The 20648-nt window shown below is 45.0% G+C and overlaps 1 protein-coding gene across 1 annotated transcript; it reads right to left on the minus strand.

The window, feature by feature from the left end:
• Positions 1-1884: 1884 nt before the first annotated feature.
• Positions 1885-20622, minus strand: LYAR (Ly1 antibody reactive). The gene is made up of 9 exons (XM_004269631.3): positions 20494-20622; positions 15499-15674; positions 14002-14116; positions 10812-10919; positions 10613-10696; positions 6974-7400; positions 5955-6041; positions 2706-2791; positions 1885-2208 (listed from the first exon to the last, which is right to left on the minus strand). Exons 2-9 carry the CDS (start codon positions 15618-15620, stop codon positions 2074-2076), a joined length of 1164 nt encoding a protein of 387 aa, XP_004269679.1. The 5' UTR covers positions 15621-15674; positions 20494-20622; the 3' UTR covers positions 1885-2073.
• Between the last annotated feature and the right edge of the window lie 26 nt (positions 20623-20648).

Consider the following 20648-nt stretch of genomic DNA (forward strand, 5'->3'; position numbering starts at 1 on the left):
CGAAGAGACCTGCCCATGACACTGACCATCAGAATCGCCATTTGCTGGCCTTGCTTCGTCTGGGAGCTGAGGGGTTACCTCCTCCGGCCCAATGTTCTGCTAGCATTCTGGAACAGCCTTAAACGCATGACAGTAAAACTGACGGAAAAATAAAAATCAACACAAATCCTGAAATACTGTGGTGCTTGTAGTACCCCCAGGGAGTAGTGCTGTAGCCCCACCCCCATCCCCGGAGGACGGCGGTGCTAGCTTCTGCTCCCTGGAGTGCTCGGACAGGGACGTCCTGGACTGGACTCAGGGCTTTGCTTTGTCCCTCTGTGTGTTCTGGGTCAAGCTTCACTTTCCCACTTTTTCCCCCCTTTGCTTCCAAAACATCTAAAGCCTCTCGTGGCTCAGAAACCGTTCCTGCTAACAGTAGCGATGGCAACCACTGAATGGGTGTCTCTGGGCTTAGGTATGGTGTTGTGGCTTTACACAAATTAGTCCCTTCACTCACAACCCAAGAGGGACCTTTACTGTTCCACTGTCCAGATGAAAAGAGTCAGGTTCAGAGCAGTTAACTATGAAGGGACCAAGCCAGGGCCTGACTCCAGGCCTGATTCTAAAGCCTGGGTCCTCATTGCTCCCGACACAGTGCCACTGAATCCCGCCATGACACAGCAGCACATCCCCAAATCAGAACAGAACACAGTGCAGGAGGAAAGCTGGCTCATCTGGGACTCAGAGGCTCACAGCATATCTCCGTCTGCCCTGTTGCCCCCCTGCTCCTATTAATGCCCCCCCAATCCTTTTAACACTTGTTCCATGCCCCATTCTTGCTTTCACCTGTAGTGAGAGGTATTAACGATGATAGTTAACACTGGTTAAAGGGGTGATTCTTACCACACACACCAGTTGTGAAGGGACTTGTGGGCAAAACCTACTCAAATATCAAAGAGTGGCCTGGGGCTTCCCTGGTGGCGCAGTGGTTGAGAGTCCGCCTGCCGATGCAGGGGACGCGGGTTCGTGCCCCGGTCCGGGAATATCCCACATGCCGCGGAGCGGCTGGGCCCGTGAGCCATGGCCACTGAGCCTGCGCGTCCGGAGCCTGTGCTCCGCAACGGGAGAGGCCACAGCAGTGAGAGGCCCGCGTACCACAAAAAAAAATAAAATAAAATAAAATAAATGATCATTTAAAAAAAAAAAAAAAAAAAAGAGTGGCCTGGCTCTCCTCCTGCACAATAAACTAGGATTTAGAGGACCAGTTCTGAAAGCATGTCAATCCAACTGGAGCACCGAATAATGGATTCAGTTTCCAACGAGCTGGTTCCCTATACCTGGTCACAGGCCACACCCCAAAATCTAGTCACCGACAAATCTGCCATCTGTGGCCGAAGACGGACTGGGCCAGAGTGGATGGGCCAAACTGTTACAGAGAAACCCCCTCTAAAGAGCAGAACTTCTGGCTGCGCAAGGATTATGACACACAAAGGACTGTTTCGACTGTTCCTGGATGAAATACTACAATTCATGTGTACATTAAACCACGCAAAAAACTAACCCACAAAACCCTCTAATTGAAAATGTGTAGAAGTGATGTAGTTAAAACAACTGCTTTCTAGTCTGACCAAGTTATTTATTTTTGTTTTGTTTTGTTTTTTTGCGGTACGTGGGCCTCTCACCGTTGTGGCCTCTCCCGCTGCGGAGCACAGGCTCCGGACGCGCAGGCCCAGAGGCCATGGCTCACGGGCCCAGCTGCCCTGCGGCATGTGCGATCCTCCCGGACCGGGGCACGAACCCGCGTCCCCTGCATCGGCAGGCGGACACTCAACCACTGCGCCACCAGGGCAGCCCTCAAGTTATTTTTTGACCTGTCACATTTAAAAATATTTTCACTACCACAAATTTAGAACTTGGGACAAGAATATATTTTATTTTCTCATATAAGTTCTACCAAAAATATATTTTTTTCTTAACTTAAAAATACAGCTTTGGAAAGCAAAATTTGAGTTGTTATCATCATTACATGTTTTACAAACAGTTGTGAAAGGAGAAGATCAATGGAATGGATTCAATTTTTAAATATAAAAATGTTCATTTTAAAAGCTTGACCTTGTCCTTTAATAACTTCAAGGTGGGGTTCTTGCTGATTTTCTTGTTAAAGATGACCAGGAGTTCCTCTTCAGATTTGTGATGTTCATTTGTCACTGCATAATACTGAGCTAAAACCTTCACAAAGGAAAACAAGTGTCAAATGGGGGTATTTGTCCTGAAAATTGACCTACAATGTTCTTTCTCTGACCCACAATAAGGCCGACAGTGACAAATGAAAGAACCCAGGTACTGGTTACACAAGGGTGTCCTGCTCGTGACAATTCATGTAGCTGTACACGTGTGAGCACTTGGCTGCATGTTTCAGACACTGATAAAAAGTTACAATGAGAAAAAACCATTGTTCTGCAATAATCAAAAGACAGCAACATACGTAGAGCAGTAATTTTCATATTTAATGTAGGCTCTGCTCTGGCTGAGGAAGTGTGGATGGGGTCTGGCTCCATCCCTTCCCCACAAGCCCTGAGGGGCTAAAAGGAGCAACTTGAAAGTCACTGAGACACACACATACACACTACAGTATTTCAGATTTAGAAAAACAGAACAAAACTGTACATTTTAAAATAAAGAACTGATTCTCCCCAGCTTATATATACCTGGTTCATACTTCATACCTTTTTCCTTAGCTTTTTGATTGTTATTTCGTTGTCTGGGGCCTGTTTCAGAACAGCTTTAATAGTTCCCTTCCAGTTGAATTTACCTACGATATAGAGAATTATATGTAAAACACTGTATTTTGTTGTACTACCAAAAGGGTTAAGAAACCATTTCTGCACCATCTATTTGCTGCTACCCAGGAATGAAGAAGCCCAGAACGGACAGGATGCCACAGTACCGTGCTGCAGACACCTGACCTGTCCAATCACAGTGGCCGAGAAGCGCTGACTACCATCCACAGAACTCATTCTTAGAGTGAGCAGGTTAACTAAGCACCATTAAGTACCACCATCCTATAAATTCCTATAAAAAAGATAGGGCTTGTATCTAATGAACTTAAGATTTACTAAGGATCCACTAAGATCAAGGGGCTTTCTAAGCACAGTAAGCAAGGCAAAGATGAGCAAAAGGAGCTGAACCTTGAACCAGAGAGGACAGAGGACAGCCACAAATAATTACTGTTAGCAGGTTAGGACTCATCTCGGGAACCTCTGCTTCTGGGGAGATGAAGACATGTAGGCTGAAGATACATAATGCTAATGAAAGAAATCAAAGATTTAAATACACGGAAAGACATGCTATGTTCATGGCGCAGAAGACTCAACACAGTAAAGTGATCAATTCTCCCCAGATCAATATACAGGTGTAATGCAATTCCTATATAAATCACAGCAAGATTCTTTGCAGACATAGGCAAGATTATTCTAAATCTTCTAATTCTGAAAAAGAATAAAGCGAGAGGAATAAGCCTACCCAATTTCAAAACTTTGGCTGTAACTACTCTAGTCAAGAATGTGTGGTGGAGGGACGGATACACAAACCAATGAGACAGAACCCAGAACAGAACTACACAAATATGCCCAACAGATATTTGACAAAGGTGCAAAAGCAATTCACTGAGGGAAAAGACAGCGTTTTCAACAAATGGTGTGGACCAACTGGACGTTGATGAGCAAAGAAATGAACCTTGAACCAAGTCTCATACCTCATAAAAATTAACTCAAAATGGATCATGGACTTGGGTGTAAAAATCTAAAACTGTAAGACATTTCGGGAAAAAACAGAAAAGAAGTCTTTGGGATTTAGGGCTGGCAAAAAGAGTTCTTAGATGACATCAAAAGTATCATCTCTGCCGGGCGCGGTGGCGCGTGCCTGTAGTCCCAGCTACTGGGGAGGCTGAGGCAGGAGGATCGCTTGAGCCCAGGAGTTCTGGGCTGTAGTGCGCTATGCCGATCGGGTGTCCGCACTAAGTTCGGCATCAATATGGTGACCTCCCGGGAGCGGGGGACCACCAGGTTGCCTAAGGAGGGGTGAACCGGCCCAGGTCGGAAACGGAGCAGGTCAAAACTCCCGTGCTGATCAGTAGTGGGATCGCGCCTGTGAATAGCCACTGCACTCCAGCCTGGGCAACATAGCGAGACCCCGTCTCTTAAAAAGAAAAAAAAAAAGTATCATCTCTTAAAGGAAAAACTGACAAGTGAGGCTTCATCAAAATCAAAAACTTTTGCGCTACAAAAAGATACTGTTAAGAGGATAAAAGGACAAGCTACAGACTGAACAAAAACTTGCAAACCACATATCTCACAAAGGACTAGTATTTAGAATATATAAAGAACTCTCAAATCTCAACAGTTAAAAAAAAAAATCAAACAATTCAATTAGAAAATGGGCAAAGAACGAGAACAGACAATTTAATGAAGAGATAGACAAATGGGAAATAAGTACATGAAAAGATATTCAACGTCATTAGGGATATACAGATTAAAACCACTGTGAGCTATTACCACATACCCATTGAAATGGCTAAAATAAAAAACAGTAACACCAAATGTCGGCCAGGGTGTGGGGAAACTGGACCCCTCACACATTGCTGGAGGGAATATTAAATGGTACAGCCACTCTGAGAAAGTGGGCAGTTTCTTAAAAAACTAAACATGCAACTACCGTACTAGACAGCCATTGCACTCCTGAACATTTGTTCCAGAAAACATGACGCATGTCCACAGGAAAACCTGTACATGCACTTTATTCATAATAACCCTGAACTGGAAATAACCTAGATGTCTGTCAACAGATGAATGGATAACCAAATCGTGGTACATTCACACCAGGCCACTGCTCACAATGAAGAGGAATGGATTATTGAGATGTGCAGCAACCTGGATGAATCTGCTGAGAACAATGCTGAGTGAAAAGAGCCAATCTCAAAAGGTTACAGACTAAATGATGCCATTTATGTCACATTCTGAAATTATAAAATTATAGAAATGGAGAGGTAAACGGAGAGGTAAATGGAGGTAAACGGACAGTGTTGACCTCTGGGGTAAAGGAGGGGGTGGGGCGAGAGGAAAGTGGGTGTGGCTATAAGTGGGGACGGGAATGTTTGTCTCTTGACCGTACGGGGTCAACAGCCCAGTGGCATTTTGTCCTACAGTTGTGTGAGGGATCAGCCTCGGAGGAAATGGGGTAAAGGCTACAGAAGGATCCGTAAGTCTGTATCATTTCTTACAACTGCACGTGAATCTACAATTATCTCAAAACTGAACATTTAACTTAAAAAAAAAAAGAGAAGCTTCACATAATCAAAGTTACAAGCTCAGAAATCTAACCCAACTCGAGCAGTTACTGAAGTTCTGTGAATAAAGTCTTGATTCCCATCGCGTCCTCGGGCCTGTTCTTGACTGGCAGGACCCTAGGGAGTGCTCTAGGCCTGAGCAGTGGGAACAGCTCTGCGGAGGGGGCAGTGCTTAAGAGGAACCTTGGAGCTGACAAGTGTGCACTCTGGCTGAGGGACGGGGTGGCCGTGGGGCTCTGAGAGCGGGGACAGCAGGGACAGACCCAGAGACGGGAGGAGGAAAAGCCAAGCCCGGCTGGACCTCAGGGTACTTCTAGGAGAGGATGAGAGGCAGGGACAAGGAAGCAGGGAGAGCGAACAGGGCCTCAGAACCAGGGTTTATTTTAAGCTCCAAAGATAACACATGCTTCCAATCCAGACAGCTTTACATTCCATCCTCAAAGCTGCACAGACCCTGTACGACCAACTCACACAGCTCTCGCTCATTACTTAGCAGTCACACCCTAGAGAACGGATTTTGCTTCAAGTTCTTCCACGTGCCTCTGGAGGGCATGACCATCGGACGGGCCCAGCTCTCCTCCTCCTCCCCCAGCCTAAAGAGGGCAGAGCTTCCAAATGATGGCAGCCATACCTTTTGCAGAAGCCTCATGGTTTTCCGGTTCTCCATCCTCAGAATGTCCCAGGAGCTTAATCTTTTTCTTCTTAGAATCTGCTTCAACTAAGTAATTAGAAAGATTTAAAAAAATATTTCGCATTTATACTAGCGGCTACCATTTAATGAGAAGCCTACATGGCCAGGCCCCTCACATCCATCACCCTGCTCATTCCCCAAGCACCCCAGCCCCGTGGGGTTTCTCCTCCAAGGCAGATGACAAAATGGGCAGTTGCGAGGTGATGGCACCTGCCCAGACTAAGCCCAGGACGGCCTGATCCCAAACCTTATGCTCTTTGCCTTACGTGGTTCAAAATGCAAGGTCTAACAGATTTTAGACATCCCAAACTCACAGCTTAAAAAGTATTTAACAGGGGCTTCCCTGGTGGCGCAGTGGTTGAGAGTCTGCCTGCCGATGCAGGCGACACGGGTTCGTGCCCCGGTCTGGGAAGATCCCAGATGCCGCAGAGCGTCTAGGTCCGTGAGCCATGGCCGCTGAGCCTGCGTGTTCGGAGCCTGTGCTCCGCAACGGGAGAGGCCACAACAGTGAGAGGCCCGCGTACCGCAAAACAAAAACAAAAACAAAACAACAAAAGAAGAATCCGCCTGCCAAAGCAGGGGACACGGGTTCGAGCCCTGGTCCAGGAAGATCCCACATGCCGTGGAGCAACTAAGCCCGTGCGCCACAACTACTGAGGCTGTGCTCTAGAGCCTGTGAGCCACAACTGTGGCTGTGCTCTAGAGCTGTGCTCTAGAGCCTGTGAGCCACAACTGCTGAAGCCCGAGCACCTAGAGCCCGTGCTCCACAAGAGAAGCCACCGCAATGAGAAGCTCGTGCACCACAACGAAGAGGAGCCCCCGCTCGCTGCAACTAGAGAAAGCCGGCACGCAGCAACGAAGACCCAACGCAGCCAAAGGTAAACAAAAATAAATAAATTTATAAAAAAAACAAAAAACAAAACAAAAAACAAACCCTGGAGCATAAGCTAGCCACAAACCTTCCGAATGCTTCTGCTTTCTTTTCCCTAGACTGGTTTTTGTCTCCCCTTCCCGCTCCGCGCCTCTATCCACCGCCCCGTCCTGGGTGCACTCAGCCTTGCTCCTCTGGCTCTTCTTCCCTGCAGAGCTGGCGGCCTCGAAGACGGCCTCCCCTGCAGCCTCCTGCTCGGCCTCCTGTCCTGCTTTGCGCTTCTTAGGCTTCTGACTCTTTGAATTCTCTTGGTGGTTTTCTAATTTTAGTTCTTTCTTTTCCTTTTTTCTCTTCTTCTGCCGTTCTTCCTTCCTTTCTCTCTTATTCTTCTTCGTCTCTGCTGGCTCTTCCGTGCTGTCATTTGCTTTGGAGGACGCGACCTTGGCGTTGTTCTCTGCACATGGTTTGGCCGCTTGCTCCAGCGGCTGCTGATCTTGCCCCTTACTGACTGGTTCCTTATTATTAAGCGAAACCAAGAAACACATAAATTCTCATTCCAGACACATATCATCTCATGTATCTACTGAATAAATTCTTCTAAGGAAATTTTTATTACTTACCATTTTACAACTGTGACCACCCCCAAAAACAGTTAACATGTGGCAGTAAATATACAAAGATGGAAAAAACTACCCACAGCCCACATTCCTCTCTGCACTTAACATTTTCATTCCACTGGAAAAGTGAAGAATCCGTATGCCACGTAAAAGCCAGACCTTTAATTCTGGCTCGCTATTTGCCTTTTTGGTAGAAGATGAGCATGTAGGTGTGGCAGAAACCACCAGATTTATGCATCTGCAGACCTGGGTTCAAGTTCCAGCTCTGTTCATTACTAGCCAGGTAACTCAGGGCAAGTTATTTACCTGCTCCAAACCTATTTCCTCATCTGTGAAAAGAAAGCTAGTGATATCTACCTGATACAGTTCATGTACAAATAAAAGGAGAAAAGCGATGCTCAATAAAGCAGCCAGATGTACGGGAAGAGTTTTGTAAACTACTGAGTACTAGACAGAGGTGCTGTTATCATCATCAGTGTTTAGATTGATGGTTACCCTTAGCGGACAGTCAGGGACACCTGGACAGAGTATAAAGTGGAGAGTAAGGAACCATGGAAATGTGAGCTGGAATAAGATAAACTTCCCATTTACTGCACCACCTTACTCAAACCAGCACACAGACTGTTTTAAGAAATGACTTCAGCAAAGCCAGCTCCATTGCCTGCTGTCGTCTGACTATAAATATGCTGCAGTCTCTAGGCCTGCCCTTTCTCAAGAGGAGATGTGGAGCAATTCACTGAACTGCTCAAGGAGCCCTGATGCATCTGGAGGGACAGGGCCAAGGTCAGTGCTGGTGGCTCCGGGGCTGCTGCAGGTGTGGTGGACAGTCCGAGGCCAGGGCCCACGTTCCATCTCTGTTAGTTAACGGCCAGGTGACTGGCACAAGTCACCGCAGTCCTCCTCCTTTGAGAGGCGAGGCCACAAGGCGGGAATGCTGCCCCCAACCTGGACCAAATGAAGGACTGGCTTTCACTGACAAACAAGAACTCTACTGAGCTCCCGCCTCAGGCAACCCTCAATGCCCAGCCCCGGGCTCAAAGAGTAGCATTTAGGATATTAATACTAAAGATTAAACTAAATAGTTGGAGTTTTCTCAGCAGCAGTTCAGAGAAGTCAAGTCGTCCATGTACATGCGGGCGAGGCAGGGATGAGTTCAGAAAGGATCTCAGGAGGAAGAGGGACACCCTGTCCTACAAGCTCCTTCCTAGGGTACAGTGTGTAGTGAGCATGATCACACCAGGGTCTGAGCGTCGCAGCCCTGAGACCGACCCTTTCAGCTAAGTCTCTAGCTGCTGCCTCGCTTCCACTTCCAAACCAATCCCCCAGCTGCTGGAAGAAGGTGGAGAGAGGGAGGGGAGAGAGAGAGGGGAGAGAGCGAGGAAAGGAAGGAGGGAGAGAGACACACATTCACCCGCCCAGCAGCTACTCAATAAATGAGTGAACAAATTCACTCCCCATCTACTTCCTATTTCATTCCAGGCTCTCCTCCAACGTAGTCCCCTCAGGGACGACTTCACCGACTCTCTCCTGACAGAGCACCCTCCTTTACTCCCTGCCCCGTCTCCTGCCTCCCATTGCTTCCTGGCCTGTATCACCACCTGACACCATAGCATCAACCCTTATACGCAGCTGTCTGTCTGTCTCCCCCACTAGAATACAGCTCTGGAGGGCAGGACTTGGGCCTGAGGATGGCTGCGTCCACAGTGACCAGGTGCGATGCACACCAGGGTACAGAGAGTGTTGCAGCTGAGAAGAATATAAAGTCTCCAGCCCAACACCTCCGGGGCCTCTGAACTCTTTGCACCACAATCTCTAGGCACATGCTGGGACATTTACTGCACAAAGGCAATGCAATAACAAGCCTCGTTTTACAGAGCTCAGAGTTTACCACAAGCTGCTTACTGGTTATTTTATTTAATTCTTAGTATGTTCACAGCTTTAAAAAGAAAAGTGGAAAACCCTTTATTTTTGAACCTGGAGTTAAACTAAGTAATTTTAAACTTTTGATTCTTAGTTAAAATGTAAATAACCTTTAAAAAGCAGGTGCCACATAACTGCCAATTAAATGATTGGTTGTAAGGTTTCAAAGGCCTAGTTTGTATGTTTAGAGACACACGCTAGATATACTGCCAAGAGAAAGTTTCATTTTTATCCCAATCTGTGGCCAAAACTATTCTCTCTACATAAAAAAGCAAATCAATTGCTGACAAGGTGATTAGAATAAAAGACCAGTCAGACCCCACTGTTTTTTTTGAAACACTAACAATATGTCTCCAGATGGGACTTAAGCTCCAAGTAGGAGCTAAGTGCAACTGAATTAATGAGAAAAATGTTTAACAATGTAACCAAGAATGTGCCTACAAGATATCAAAGTAAGACTCTCTGCATGTGTATTCCACATCTGGGGCCTCTCTGATCAAACCATTTTGACTGAAGGTGGTTGACTCATTTACTCCAATGCCTTCTCCGTCCATCAGAAGGAAGGAGACCAGCACTTACCGAGTGCCCCCTACCTGCTGGGCATGAGCTGGGATGCCTGTATACCCTCATTTGCCTTCCGTGACCCCTCACCCCACACCTAAAAGAACACCTAGTCACCCTCTCTGTCCTCACCCTGTTTATTTTTCTTGGTGGCACTATCACACCTGAGATATTTTCTATTTTTTGTTTGGGGCCTGACACACATCAGGTACCCAGTAAGTACTGAGTATAAATACCCACTTTTATTTAAGATAAGGAAACTCAGGCTCAGAGAGGTTAAATAACATGCTCAAGATCAAACTCTTGGCAAACAGCACAGCAGGGATTCCAAACCCGGTCTGTCAGAAACCCAAAGGTCCTGTTCTTTCTAACACTTCCCACTGCCTAATTTCTAAGCGGATCAATTCATGTTAGCTGGTACCATTATCAAACATTGGGATTAAATACCTTTCTCTGCACAATAAGGAAATCTTCTCTGCAGTGCACTGTTTATTCCTTCCCATTAATGAAGGCACAGAGAGGCTCTCTGAAAAAGAAGGCTGTCTTGACCTCCAAAAATAAGACATTCCCATTTCATTATTACCAATCCTTTTTGCCACACTGCAAGTCTAGAGTGAGATCTGACTTACATTGCTGGAAGCTTCAGAAAAGATATTCCACACCTGCTCCAGGATGGATTCATTATGAACTTTTAAACTGTTCTTCATCCAATTCTGTATGAAAAAAAAAGAAAAAACCCCATTTATCCCATATTTTGACAGGTATACATAAGCTGTCACCAATAGGCCCATATCCCTTCCATTCAAGGAAGTCATATCAAATACATACCTGAAATTTCGCCCTTTTCCTGGGAACGTTGTCAAAACCACTAATTTGCCCTAAAAGTTCCCTCACTTTGGGGCTGACATTGGGTCTTTTTATTAATTCATTAATTTTCTACAAAAAATGAAGATAAAACAAAAACAATAAATAATTGACAGATGAGTTTCATGGAAGTCAAACTCGCAGGTTCACACGTCACGTACAGATTTTGTATTAATGTCTATGTTTACAAATTCAACATAGTACTGAAAGTCCAGAGCAATTAGGCAAGAAATATAAAGCATCCACACTGGAAAGGAAGAAGTAAAATAATCTCTGTTCGCAGATAACATAGTCTTACACGGTGCAAACCCAAAAGATTCCACAAAAAGAATCTTCAGGGCCAATTAACGAGTTCAGCAGTCACAGGATATAAAATCAACACTCAGAAATCAAGTTGCATTTATATACACTAACAGTAAACAAATCGAAAAAGAAATTAAGAAAACAATTCCATTTATAATACCATCAAAACGAATAAAATGCTTAGGAACAAACTAAACCAACCAAGGGGGTGAAAGACATATACTGAAAATTACAAAACACTGCTGAGAGAAATTAAAGATACAAATAAATGGAAAGATATCCCATGTCCATGAATTGAAGACAATATTATTAAGATGTCAGTACTACCCAAAGAGAGCTACAGATTCAAATGTAATCCCTATCAAAAAATGAAAAAGTTCTGGAGATAGATGGTGGTGATGTTTGCACAACATTGTGAATGTACTTAGTTGTATATACTTTAAAATGGTAAACTATATGTCATGTATAATCTATCACAATTTTTAAAAACTGAAAGAAAAAAATATAAACAAACCAAAAGAATAAGACAAAAGTGGATATTCTAGGGACTAGGGAATAAATTTAAGATCAAGACAACAATATTAAAATCAAACAAACAAACATGACATAGCAAGAACAAGAGATGAAAAATAAATAAGTGATCTAGAGAAAGGGCTTATGGCAATCACAGTGAAGGCAGAGGAAAAAGGTAATTATTAAAGTTAGGGAGATGGCAATCCATAAGAAAGACGGTCACTTATGAGCCAACAAATAAAGACAAATAATGCAGCTAAACCAATATAGTGCAGGAAAGGGTCCCTGCATTAGGGAAGAACTGCAGCTATATATAAACAGACCAGAAAAAAAACTGATACAGGATACAAAGAGGATAAGGCACCCAGGCAGAAAAACAAATCAAGAAAGCATGAACAAGGAAGAAGTCAGGCTAGCTCAGCACTGGCCAGAGCCGCGTGCTGAACCAGAGGAGAAGCGTACCAGCGACCAAGTTTGGAGGAAAACACTGAGATCCATGCCAAATAGGGTATTTCTCCCTGACCCACTATCCACTCTGTGTGTGTAAGCACAGAGACATCGGGAAGGATGCTCGGTGAACATTAACACTGATGGGATTCCAAAATTCAATCTTTAAAAATGGAGAATTTAAGGATTTAAGGAAAAGAATAAATACCCAAATCCATGTCTGTTGGACAGGTCGCAGCAGGACCCGTGCACTCTCCCAGCAGACCACATTTGGTCTCAGGTGTCTGCTGACGATGCCAGCTAGGGAGCTAGAGAGGACTCAGATGGGGAGCGGACCGGTGCACCAGGACAGAATCCGGAACAAAGTCCTCGGATCTCTAATACAGTGGCACGGCTGCTGAAGCCTGACAGTTTAGAACAAGGGTGGGCAAACCTTTTCTGAAAAGATTTGAGGCTTTGCAGACCATTTAGTTTCTGTCCTAACTACTCAGTGCAGTCCTTGGAGCACTAAAGCAACCATAGACAACGTGTAAACAAATGGGTATGGCTGGGTGCCAATAAAACTTTACAAAGAGGCAGTGGGCCGGATCTGACCTGTGGGCTGTACTTTGCTGACCTCTGCTCTAGAGGATTTCATTCAAGATGTGATGTCAACAGACACAGAACTCACGCACCAGGTACCTCCAGCTCAGGGGCCTAGGAATGTCATCCGGTACTCAGGGAGAGCAGACATAGGGCCCCAAAGTATGGCTGATGGCTGCCAGCCAAATATCTCAGTTAAGACAAGGGGTCTCACTAGCTTCTCAATCTGCATTGGCAGACTTTGTTAGTCCTTCGTGAACCGATTTTCCCTCCCAGGAGTTTTCTAACTCAGTAAGCTAGTCAATATCAGAAAATTCACATTTAAACTCTGTCATCAAAGACAGTAACTATTTATTTGACTTCCAGGAAAATACAGAGTTTCCACACAGATGACATGTCTTTTCATTCTCCTACCTTCCTTTCTGAATCTTTCCTCCTGCTACTCTTCTGTAAATGGAGAATAACATACTGGAAGCTATACCTCAGTAAACTAGGGATTTCGTTGCTTTTGCCACTTTTATAATGTATGCTTTCATTCTACTTTAGAAGTAGCAAATTCCTCACATTTATGAAAATGTCTCTGTTTTGCCCGACTCTGATGACAGACACCACAGCTTAACATAGTCTGAGTTATAAAAGTTGCATCTTCACTAGATGCAGATACAGATTAGAAAGGTTCCGTTCGGTTTCGTAGCCAAGGGAAAGTCAGTGAGAATTTGGAAATATTTTTGCAAGAAATCTGCAAAACGTGTAGATTAAAGACAAAATACACTGCAGTTGCACTGAAAGAGAAATAAAGAGCTCTATCCTAAGACGTGATGTTTCTGGGTCTTGCCTGCACGGATGATAACATTTATTCTTGGTTTCTTAGGTGTCCCAAGAAACTAGAAGATGTCAGATGAAGCTTTTTGATGAATTAGATCTTACAGGGCTTCCCTGGTGGCGCAGTGGTTAAGAATCCGCCTGCCAATGCAGAGGACACGGGTTCGAGCCCTGGTCCGGGAAGATCCCACATGCCGCAGAGCAACTAAGCCCATGCGCTACAACTACTGAGCCCGTGTACCTAGAGCCCGTGCTCCGCAACAACAGAAGCCACCGCAATGAGAAGCCTGCACACCGCAATGAAGAGTAGCCCCCACTCTCCGCAACTAGAAGAAGCCCGCGTGCAGCAACAAAGACCCAATGCAGCCAAAAATAAATAAAAATAAAAACAAATTAAAAAAAAACAAAACAGTTGAAGTCTTTAAGAAAAAAAGAGATACAGTCCAAGTAAAATAATAATAAAAAGAAAAGAAAAGAAAGACCTTACCTGAATCCATGCCTGCTGTTTAACATCACCTTTGTGGGTTTTACCTTCATACCCTTTGCCACCATACTTCTGATTTTCGCTTATGCATTTCACATGGTTTTTATAGTCGTCACCCCTTAAAGTGAGAAAGTTCCACCGTTAGATTGATTCTCAAATTGGAGTCTCTGTCTAAAGCTAGCACGCTGCCCCAGCCTTCTGCCGTCCACACTTACATTCACATCTGTGCTCTGTACAGCCATCTCACCTCTTTCACTTACTATACTGGTAACCTCCTGGTCACATCACATTTTCCTTCTTCCCAACTGTTCAAAACCCACCACCAAACTTTCCACCCATTTTTATATACAAATGTCTTAAAATCAAATTGATAGGCAGCATTTTTTTTTTTAGTCATATGTGAATATATACTAAATAAAAAAGGAAAGAATTCTCTACAACAGGGTGGCTTTATCTTAAATTACAAAACCTGTAGGACTTCCTGGTAATGTAGTAGGCAATCAATAATCAGTTGTAGACTAAGTCAAAAGGTGGTGTAAAATGGTGGTATCAGGTCACAAAAAAGATCTAGGAGTCTTGGAAAAAAAGGAAACTTGATTCTGTCTCAAACGATCTTTCTAAAGCTCTATGGGGTCCTCAGGGAAACGTGGGAGCAAGGTTGAGGGCAAAGTCCCCTAAGGAGAAACCACCCAATTTTCACCTGTTCTATATATCCCTCCTCCTAGGATTAGGTATGAACGAAGACTTTAGCAGTTTCCAAACTTTTTTTTTCTTTTTTTAAATATCACTGCTTTAGAAAGAAATTAAAACGGACTCTCAGCAAATATCCCCCAAATGCCATAGAGGCCATTAGGGCGGATGCACCAAAAATGACCTTTTTACCTGAACCCTCTGAAGCTGAAGGGAATCAGTATGAGGCTGAGGTTGGCCAACTACAAATGACCCTCCCGAAGAAACGGTGGACGAGCAAGATCCATCCTGCCCCTCCCCTCAGTCCTCCTCTTTCCAGAGACCCTCTCAGTGGAAGCACCTGACACACGGGGGGCCAGGAGCTTCACTGCCACCATCACCGCCGATTTTCTAGGGAGGGCCAAGCCTCTTCTCCCAGATAGCTCCTTCACTGTGAATTAATAAATTCATTTTCCGGTCTATAAATCCATTTCTTCACTGTGATCAGCACACCACACCCCTGAAACCCTACTCCACGTGGTCACCACCCTGGGTCTGGTAACGGTGCCAAGGACACAACAGCAAGTGTCACAGACTGATCAGATTATGACCGAACCCATAATTCCCTTTCCCTGAGTCTTCTCTTTAAATCACCCTTAAAAGGCAAATGGTCTTGTAAGGCACTTTTAATTTTTTTTCTTAATTTCTTTTCTCAAATTTGCCTCTTGCTTATTTTTTTTTTTTTTTTTTTTTTACTGCTTTGTGGGACCAGGGGTTCCATAATTGGTCTGGACCTTTACTATGGATCTACCTGAATTCTGTGGAACTTACCAGAAGTCTTTACCGCAGTCAATGCAGGAAAGACATTCACAGTTTCTGCAAAGAGCCACATGCTTTTCTACTTGTATTTTCTTCACTGATTCACCACATGCATTGCATGTAAAAAATACCATTTTTAGCTAAATGATTAAATAGTTTTTTATCCAAGACAGGTTTTATGTCTTATCCTAAAAGAAAAATCAAAAAGGAAAAAAGATAATTATCACTGTAGTCTGAAACTGCTTTTCCAAATATATGATTCAGACAGCTAGCTTTTCACATGAAAACAACAATACAACAGAATCAAAGCTGATTAGCAATCTACATAAACCTCTACCACCACATAAGTAAATTATAATCAACAATAATAATATGGCTAACTTTTGTTGAGTGCTTACCATGTGCTGGGTTCTATTCTAACAGCTTTAAGCTAATGAACTTATTTAATCCTCACAGCAACCCTATGAGGTAAGGACTATTACTGTTCACAATTTACACGAGGTATTGGGACTCAGAGAGACTAAGTAATTTGCCCAAGGTCACACAGTAGCGGAACCAGGATTTAAGCTTCACAGGCCGTTTCTAGAGATGAAGAGTTTTGGGGGCGTTAAATGAAATATCCTACCTTTCCCAATAACTTAAAGTGCATACACGCGTTCTCTTTCTCTCTAATGCCTCTAGGTATGTGCTGCAAATTATTTCAAGTCCCCAAATACAATAAGAACACAGCAAAAGGGGAACTGAGGAAGGTTTAGAAAGTGGAGAAGAGGCCTAAAAATAATTTGTATAAGCACAAAAAGCACTCCTATAGGCATAACTATGTACCCACCAGATGTTAAAAATGAGGATGTGCCTCTCAGTTTTAATGGACAGGAGTAGGTGTGGCTCCCTGTCAGATCAATAAGAAAGAAATGGGACCATATTCAGGTGTCCCAATGCTGGGTGCTGCGTTACTGGAGGGTGTTCCCAAACCCAAGTGTCCCGAGCACTGCCCCATGATTAAGTGGGTCCACACCTACACATAGCTACCATTTAAAAAGTTCACGGAGATGCTATTGTGCTCAACAAAACCTAAAAGTGTGACAGAAGTCATAGTAACTTTCCAGGGTTATATAATTTTTTATCACTAGATTCTAAGAGTATTGTCATTTTACATTATAAATAAGTTTCACATTATAAATAAGTTTCACAGCAAAAATATTGAGAACAATTGTTTAACCCAGCACTTTCTTCCTCATGGTGAAGGTAAGGATCAAGTAAACTGATACAATTTGTTTCTGGATAAGACTTCATTCGAGAATCCTTCAGCACAAATGAGTGACTCCTGGGTCGTGGAAAATTCTCATGTATGAAATCACTGTCTCTCCTCCACTCCCACGTTCTGAGTCACTGCTGGAGAGGACATACCTAAGCAAGGATCAGGGCTATTCCCATTCATTCAACCCTGAATGGAAATGTACATCCTGGCTGCAACTCCAGGGTTTACAGAGGCCCAGCTGGCCTCTCTTGGGGGTCTCTTGCCCCACCGAGCACTGCTGGATGTCAGTTTGCCTGATGTGCTACACACAAAACGCGGGTCCCTGACTCCAGGACCCCTTCCTCAGCTCACCATCAGGGTTACATGTGGTCAGCTACAGCCTAGCAGAGAATCCAGAGGAAAACAAACCTGACTGTTCTGGGATGCGCACCAACAAAGACCATCTTCTCACCTGGTTATGGTAAAGATGTGAAACAGTCACAAGTCCTGGGGGGCTGGCATCACTTGGACTATGACCTATTCCCCCAAAGCCAGCATTCTGTACCCAGCAGAAGGATGATAGATTACTGGCAGGCAACAGAGAAGCCACTCTGCCTCACAAGGAGAACAAGGCCAGAACAAAAGCCCACACCACACTGTCAAATAAACAGTCTCTAGCGGCACTTTGGTCTAAGAATGACAGTAAACCATTAATTAAGCACCCAGAAATGGACTGTCATTGTACACACAAGGTAGAAGCAGCTGCGATGAGCCAAATTACCTGCTGGAAAGTTTAAAAGTACTTTCATAAGGAGATTCAACCATGAAAAAAATACCCCCTCAAACTGAAGCTATGGACTGGAGCTTTCCAACCTTCATTTTTGAGGTCTATTCTGTATCTTAATCAAGGGGGAGAGGGGAGGGGAGGAGGCTTAGGCAAGCTTTGAGATCCAGTTGGGTGGTGCAGGCTGCAGTGGAAGGTCAGGAATTAAAGGCCTGAAGAGGACCGCTGGAGACAAAATTTATCAACTCAAAGCCAGTGATGCTGACAAAAAAGATGATCGGAATATCTGTGTAAAACATGTTTTTACCTCTGCGGATTAACCATACACAGTGTAAACATCAGTTCAGGCGAGGATTAGAACTTGGTCACGTGTCCGTCAGAAAAATACCCCTCCAAACGTTTTCATTTGGTTTTTCGTGGCATATGTTTACATTTAGAAATCTGTTGCGATTCTTTAAAAGGTAGAATGGGTAGCTTGCACAGTAAGCCAGAACTCAGTCTCACAGTGCCTCTGGATTTTTAGAGCCATCACTGCATTTTTAGAGTTGATGAGCAATGGGGGCAGTGTGGCCACCTGCTTGCTAAGGAGGTAAGGTCTGTAAGGAGCTTACCCCTTTCTTTTATGCAGTAAACACTTGCCTGTGTGCCTGTGTGGGGAGAGGAGGGAGGGGCTGCAAAACAGCAAGCCCAAAACCACCCTAACTGCACAGCCTGCCTGGCAAGCCTGAGCGCAGGGCTGACAATTTCAGAAGTGCAAACGCTACAAACTTACAAGAAGACACCCTGTGAAAATTCAGCTCCTCTAATTGAAGATAGCACTGCACTTCCTGAAACAAAAGACTCAACTCATTCAAACTTCACAAGACTAAATAAATGTGGAAGAAATTTAAATAATTAAACTTTCAAATGATGTTTTTGGTAAATTTGTAACATTTGTAGCTCAGAGGTTAGAAAAGCTAAAAACATGCTGCATTAAGACTTTTAGGACACCTGTCTACTGGGTTCAGGTGCCATATATGTCATGACCGTCCATTTAAAGGAAATCTAAGTCTTTAGCCTAAAGCCAGGCCACACTGGGCAAGGAGACCACCCTTGTCACAGCAGAGTATGATGGGTATTGGACAGTAGCGCTGAGTTGATGGGCAACAGACAGCATCAGTATGGGGCCGGGAACTTGTGAAGCAATCCAGGCACCTCAGTCTCCTCTTATCAAGACGGTGGCCGAGTTCTGTTGACCTGGGCCTGGAGTCAGGGTCAGAGAATCTGAGCTGGAGCCCGCATCTGCCAAGTGAAAACTAAATGACCTCGAGGTACCTAAACTTCGCAGATTCCGTTTATCTGTAAAATGGGTCTATTATCTATCGTAGAGCACTGTGTGGAAAGTTAAACAAGATCCCAGATGTCAGTGATGGATCCTTACCCAATGGTAGAATTTCTTGTGATCTATTAATATGCACGTCAGTGACATGGCTCCCAGTCCCCTCCAAACACATGCTTCTTTAAATGTGACCCTCAGTCCATCCATCCATCTTCATAAACTCTCTCTAGTCTCCTATGGCTCCCCACCCCATGGGTGCCCACGCTACTTCCCTGTTCCCTGATGACATGAACTCAGGTTTGTTCTGGGATTGTATTTGGGGTGATTTTTTACCTTCCTCCCTACACATTTTTGTATTGTTTATTAAAAAAAAAACAACTATTCTTAAAACGTTCCTTCGCATACACACACAGACCTAAACCCCATTGCCACCATCACACACCGAAACAGCCCACCTGAGGGGCCAAGCTGTCAACAGCCCCCAGTGAGCTGTGGCCTTGAGCACTCAACCCTCAGAACTTAAATTCTCCCATCTGTGAAACAATGCATCTGGTCATCTAGGCCAGCCCTGAGCCCCTTGGGGGGTGGCGGGGAGGAGGGAGAATTCCAAGAAACGAAGGGTATGGTGAAAGGGAAGGACAGACAAGTACAAACTGTCCACCATCACACCTAAACCTCTGAATGTGGGGTGATGAGGGTCTGGATGTGCACTCAGGGAGGACCTCTCCCTTGCTCTGCAAAAACTCTAGTTGGCAGGTACACCCATCTCCACTGGACAGATGAGCCAGCTGAGGCTGGGAGAAGCTGAGCCGGGTCTCTCTGCCTCCCAGTTCCAGTCTCACACCCTCCCCACACACTACATCACCAGCACGGGTTTAAACACTGGTGTAATAACTATCTGTGCAAGCCTACCTGTCAGGCACTATGCTAGGCACTGGTGGGGAAGGCTGGGGCCACTCTTTGAATAAGTCCCAGATGGGCCCTCTGCAGGAAAGGCAGCCTTGTACGCACTCACACCCCACTTCATGCCCCTAATCTCTCCTCAGAGGCAGGGGCTGCAGAAAATCCTGACATTTATTGAGCATCTACTATGTGCCAAGCCCTATCATAGGCGGTTAACACGTTTGGGCTCATGTAATCCTTACAAGAATTCTCTGAGTTAGATTCTATATTATTCCCTTTTGACAGACCAGGCACGAAGTGGTTCAGTAACCTGCAGCAGGTCACACGTACAGTTAGTGGCAAACCTGGATTCACACGCAGCTATTCTGGCCCTAAGTCCCGGGCTCTCAACCACTATGCCTTAAGGCCTCCTCCTTTGGGACCCAGCTCCCCAAGACTCAAAGAAGGCAAGCGCCTCGTCCCCAACATGCCTTGTAGCCCAGTCCAGCGGTGACCAACCATCCTGGCTGCAAACCCCTCTGTGGGTTCAAGGCACGGGGGCCTTTCCATTTTAAAACCCGGAGGGATTGGTCATCCCAAGTCCGGAACTCCTTCCACTTCCCCAGAGTACGAATGGGACCTGAATGCATTTCCTCCTTCCATGCGTATACGCCAAAGGAGAGACTCTCTAACGGTGGAAACGCAGGCATCGGCCACAGCGCGTCCCCCGCCCCACTCTCTGAGCCCCAGCCTCCTAGGTCGGACCTCTGGGCCACCGCCCCTCACCTCTGAGCCAGCGCCCGCCAAAGGTTTCAACCGGCCGCGAGAGCACGTGGAATCGCCACCGCCCGCCCAGCGGAGCCGTCACCTCCCTCCAGAGATTCCCCCAGCAAAACTCGCTTCTGCGCGCGTGCGCGCCGCGGCCACACCTCCTGGCGGAA

This window comes from Orcinus orca, chromosome 4 (genome assembly GCF_937001465.1).
Source record: "Orcinus orca chromosome 4, mOrcOrc1.1, whole genome shotgun sequence".
Classification (NCBI taxonomy): Eukaryota; Metazoa; Chordata; class Mammalia; order Artiodactyla; family Delphinidae; genus Orcinus; species Orcinus orca.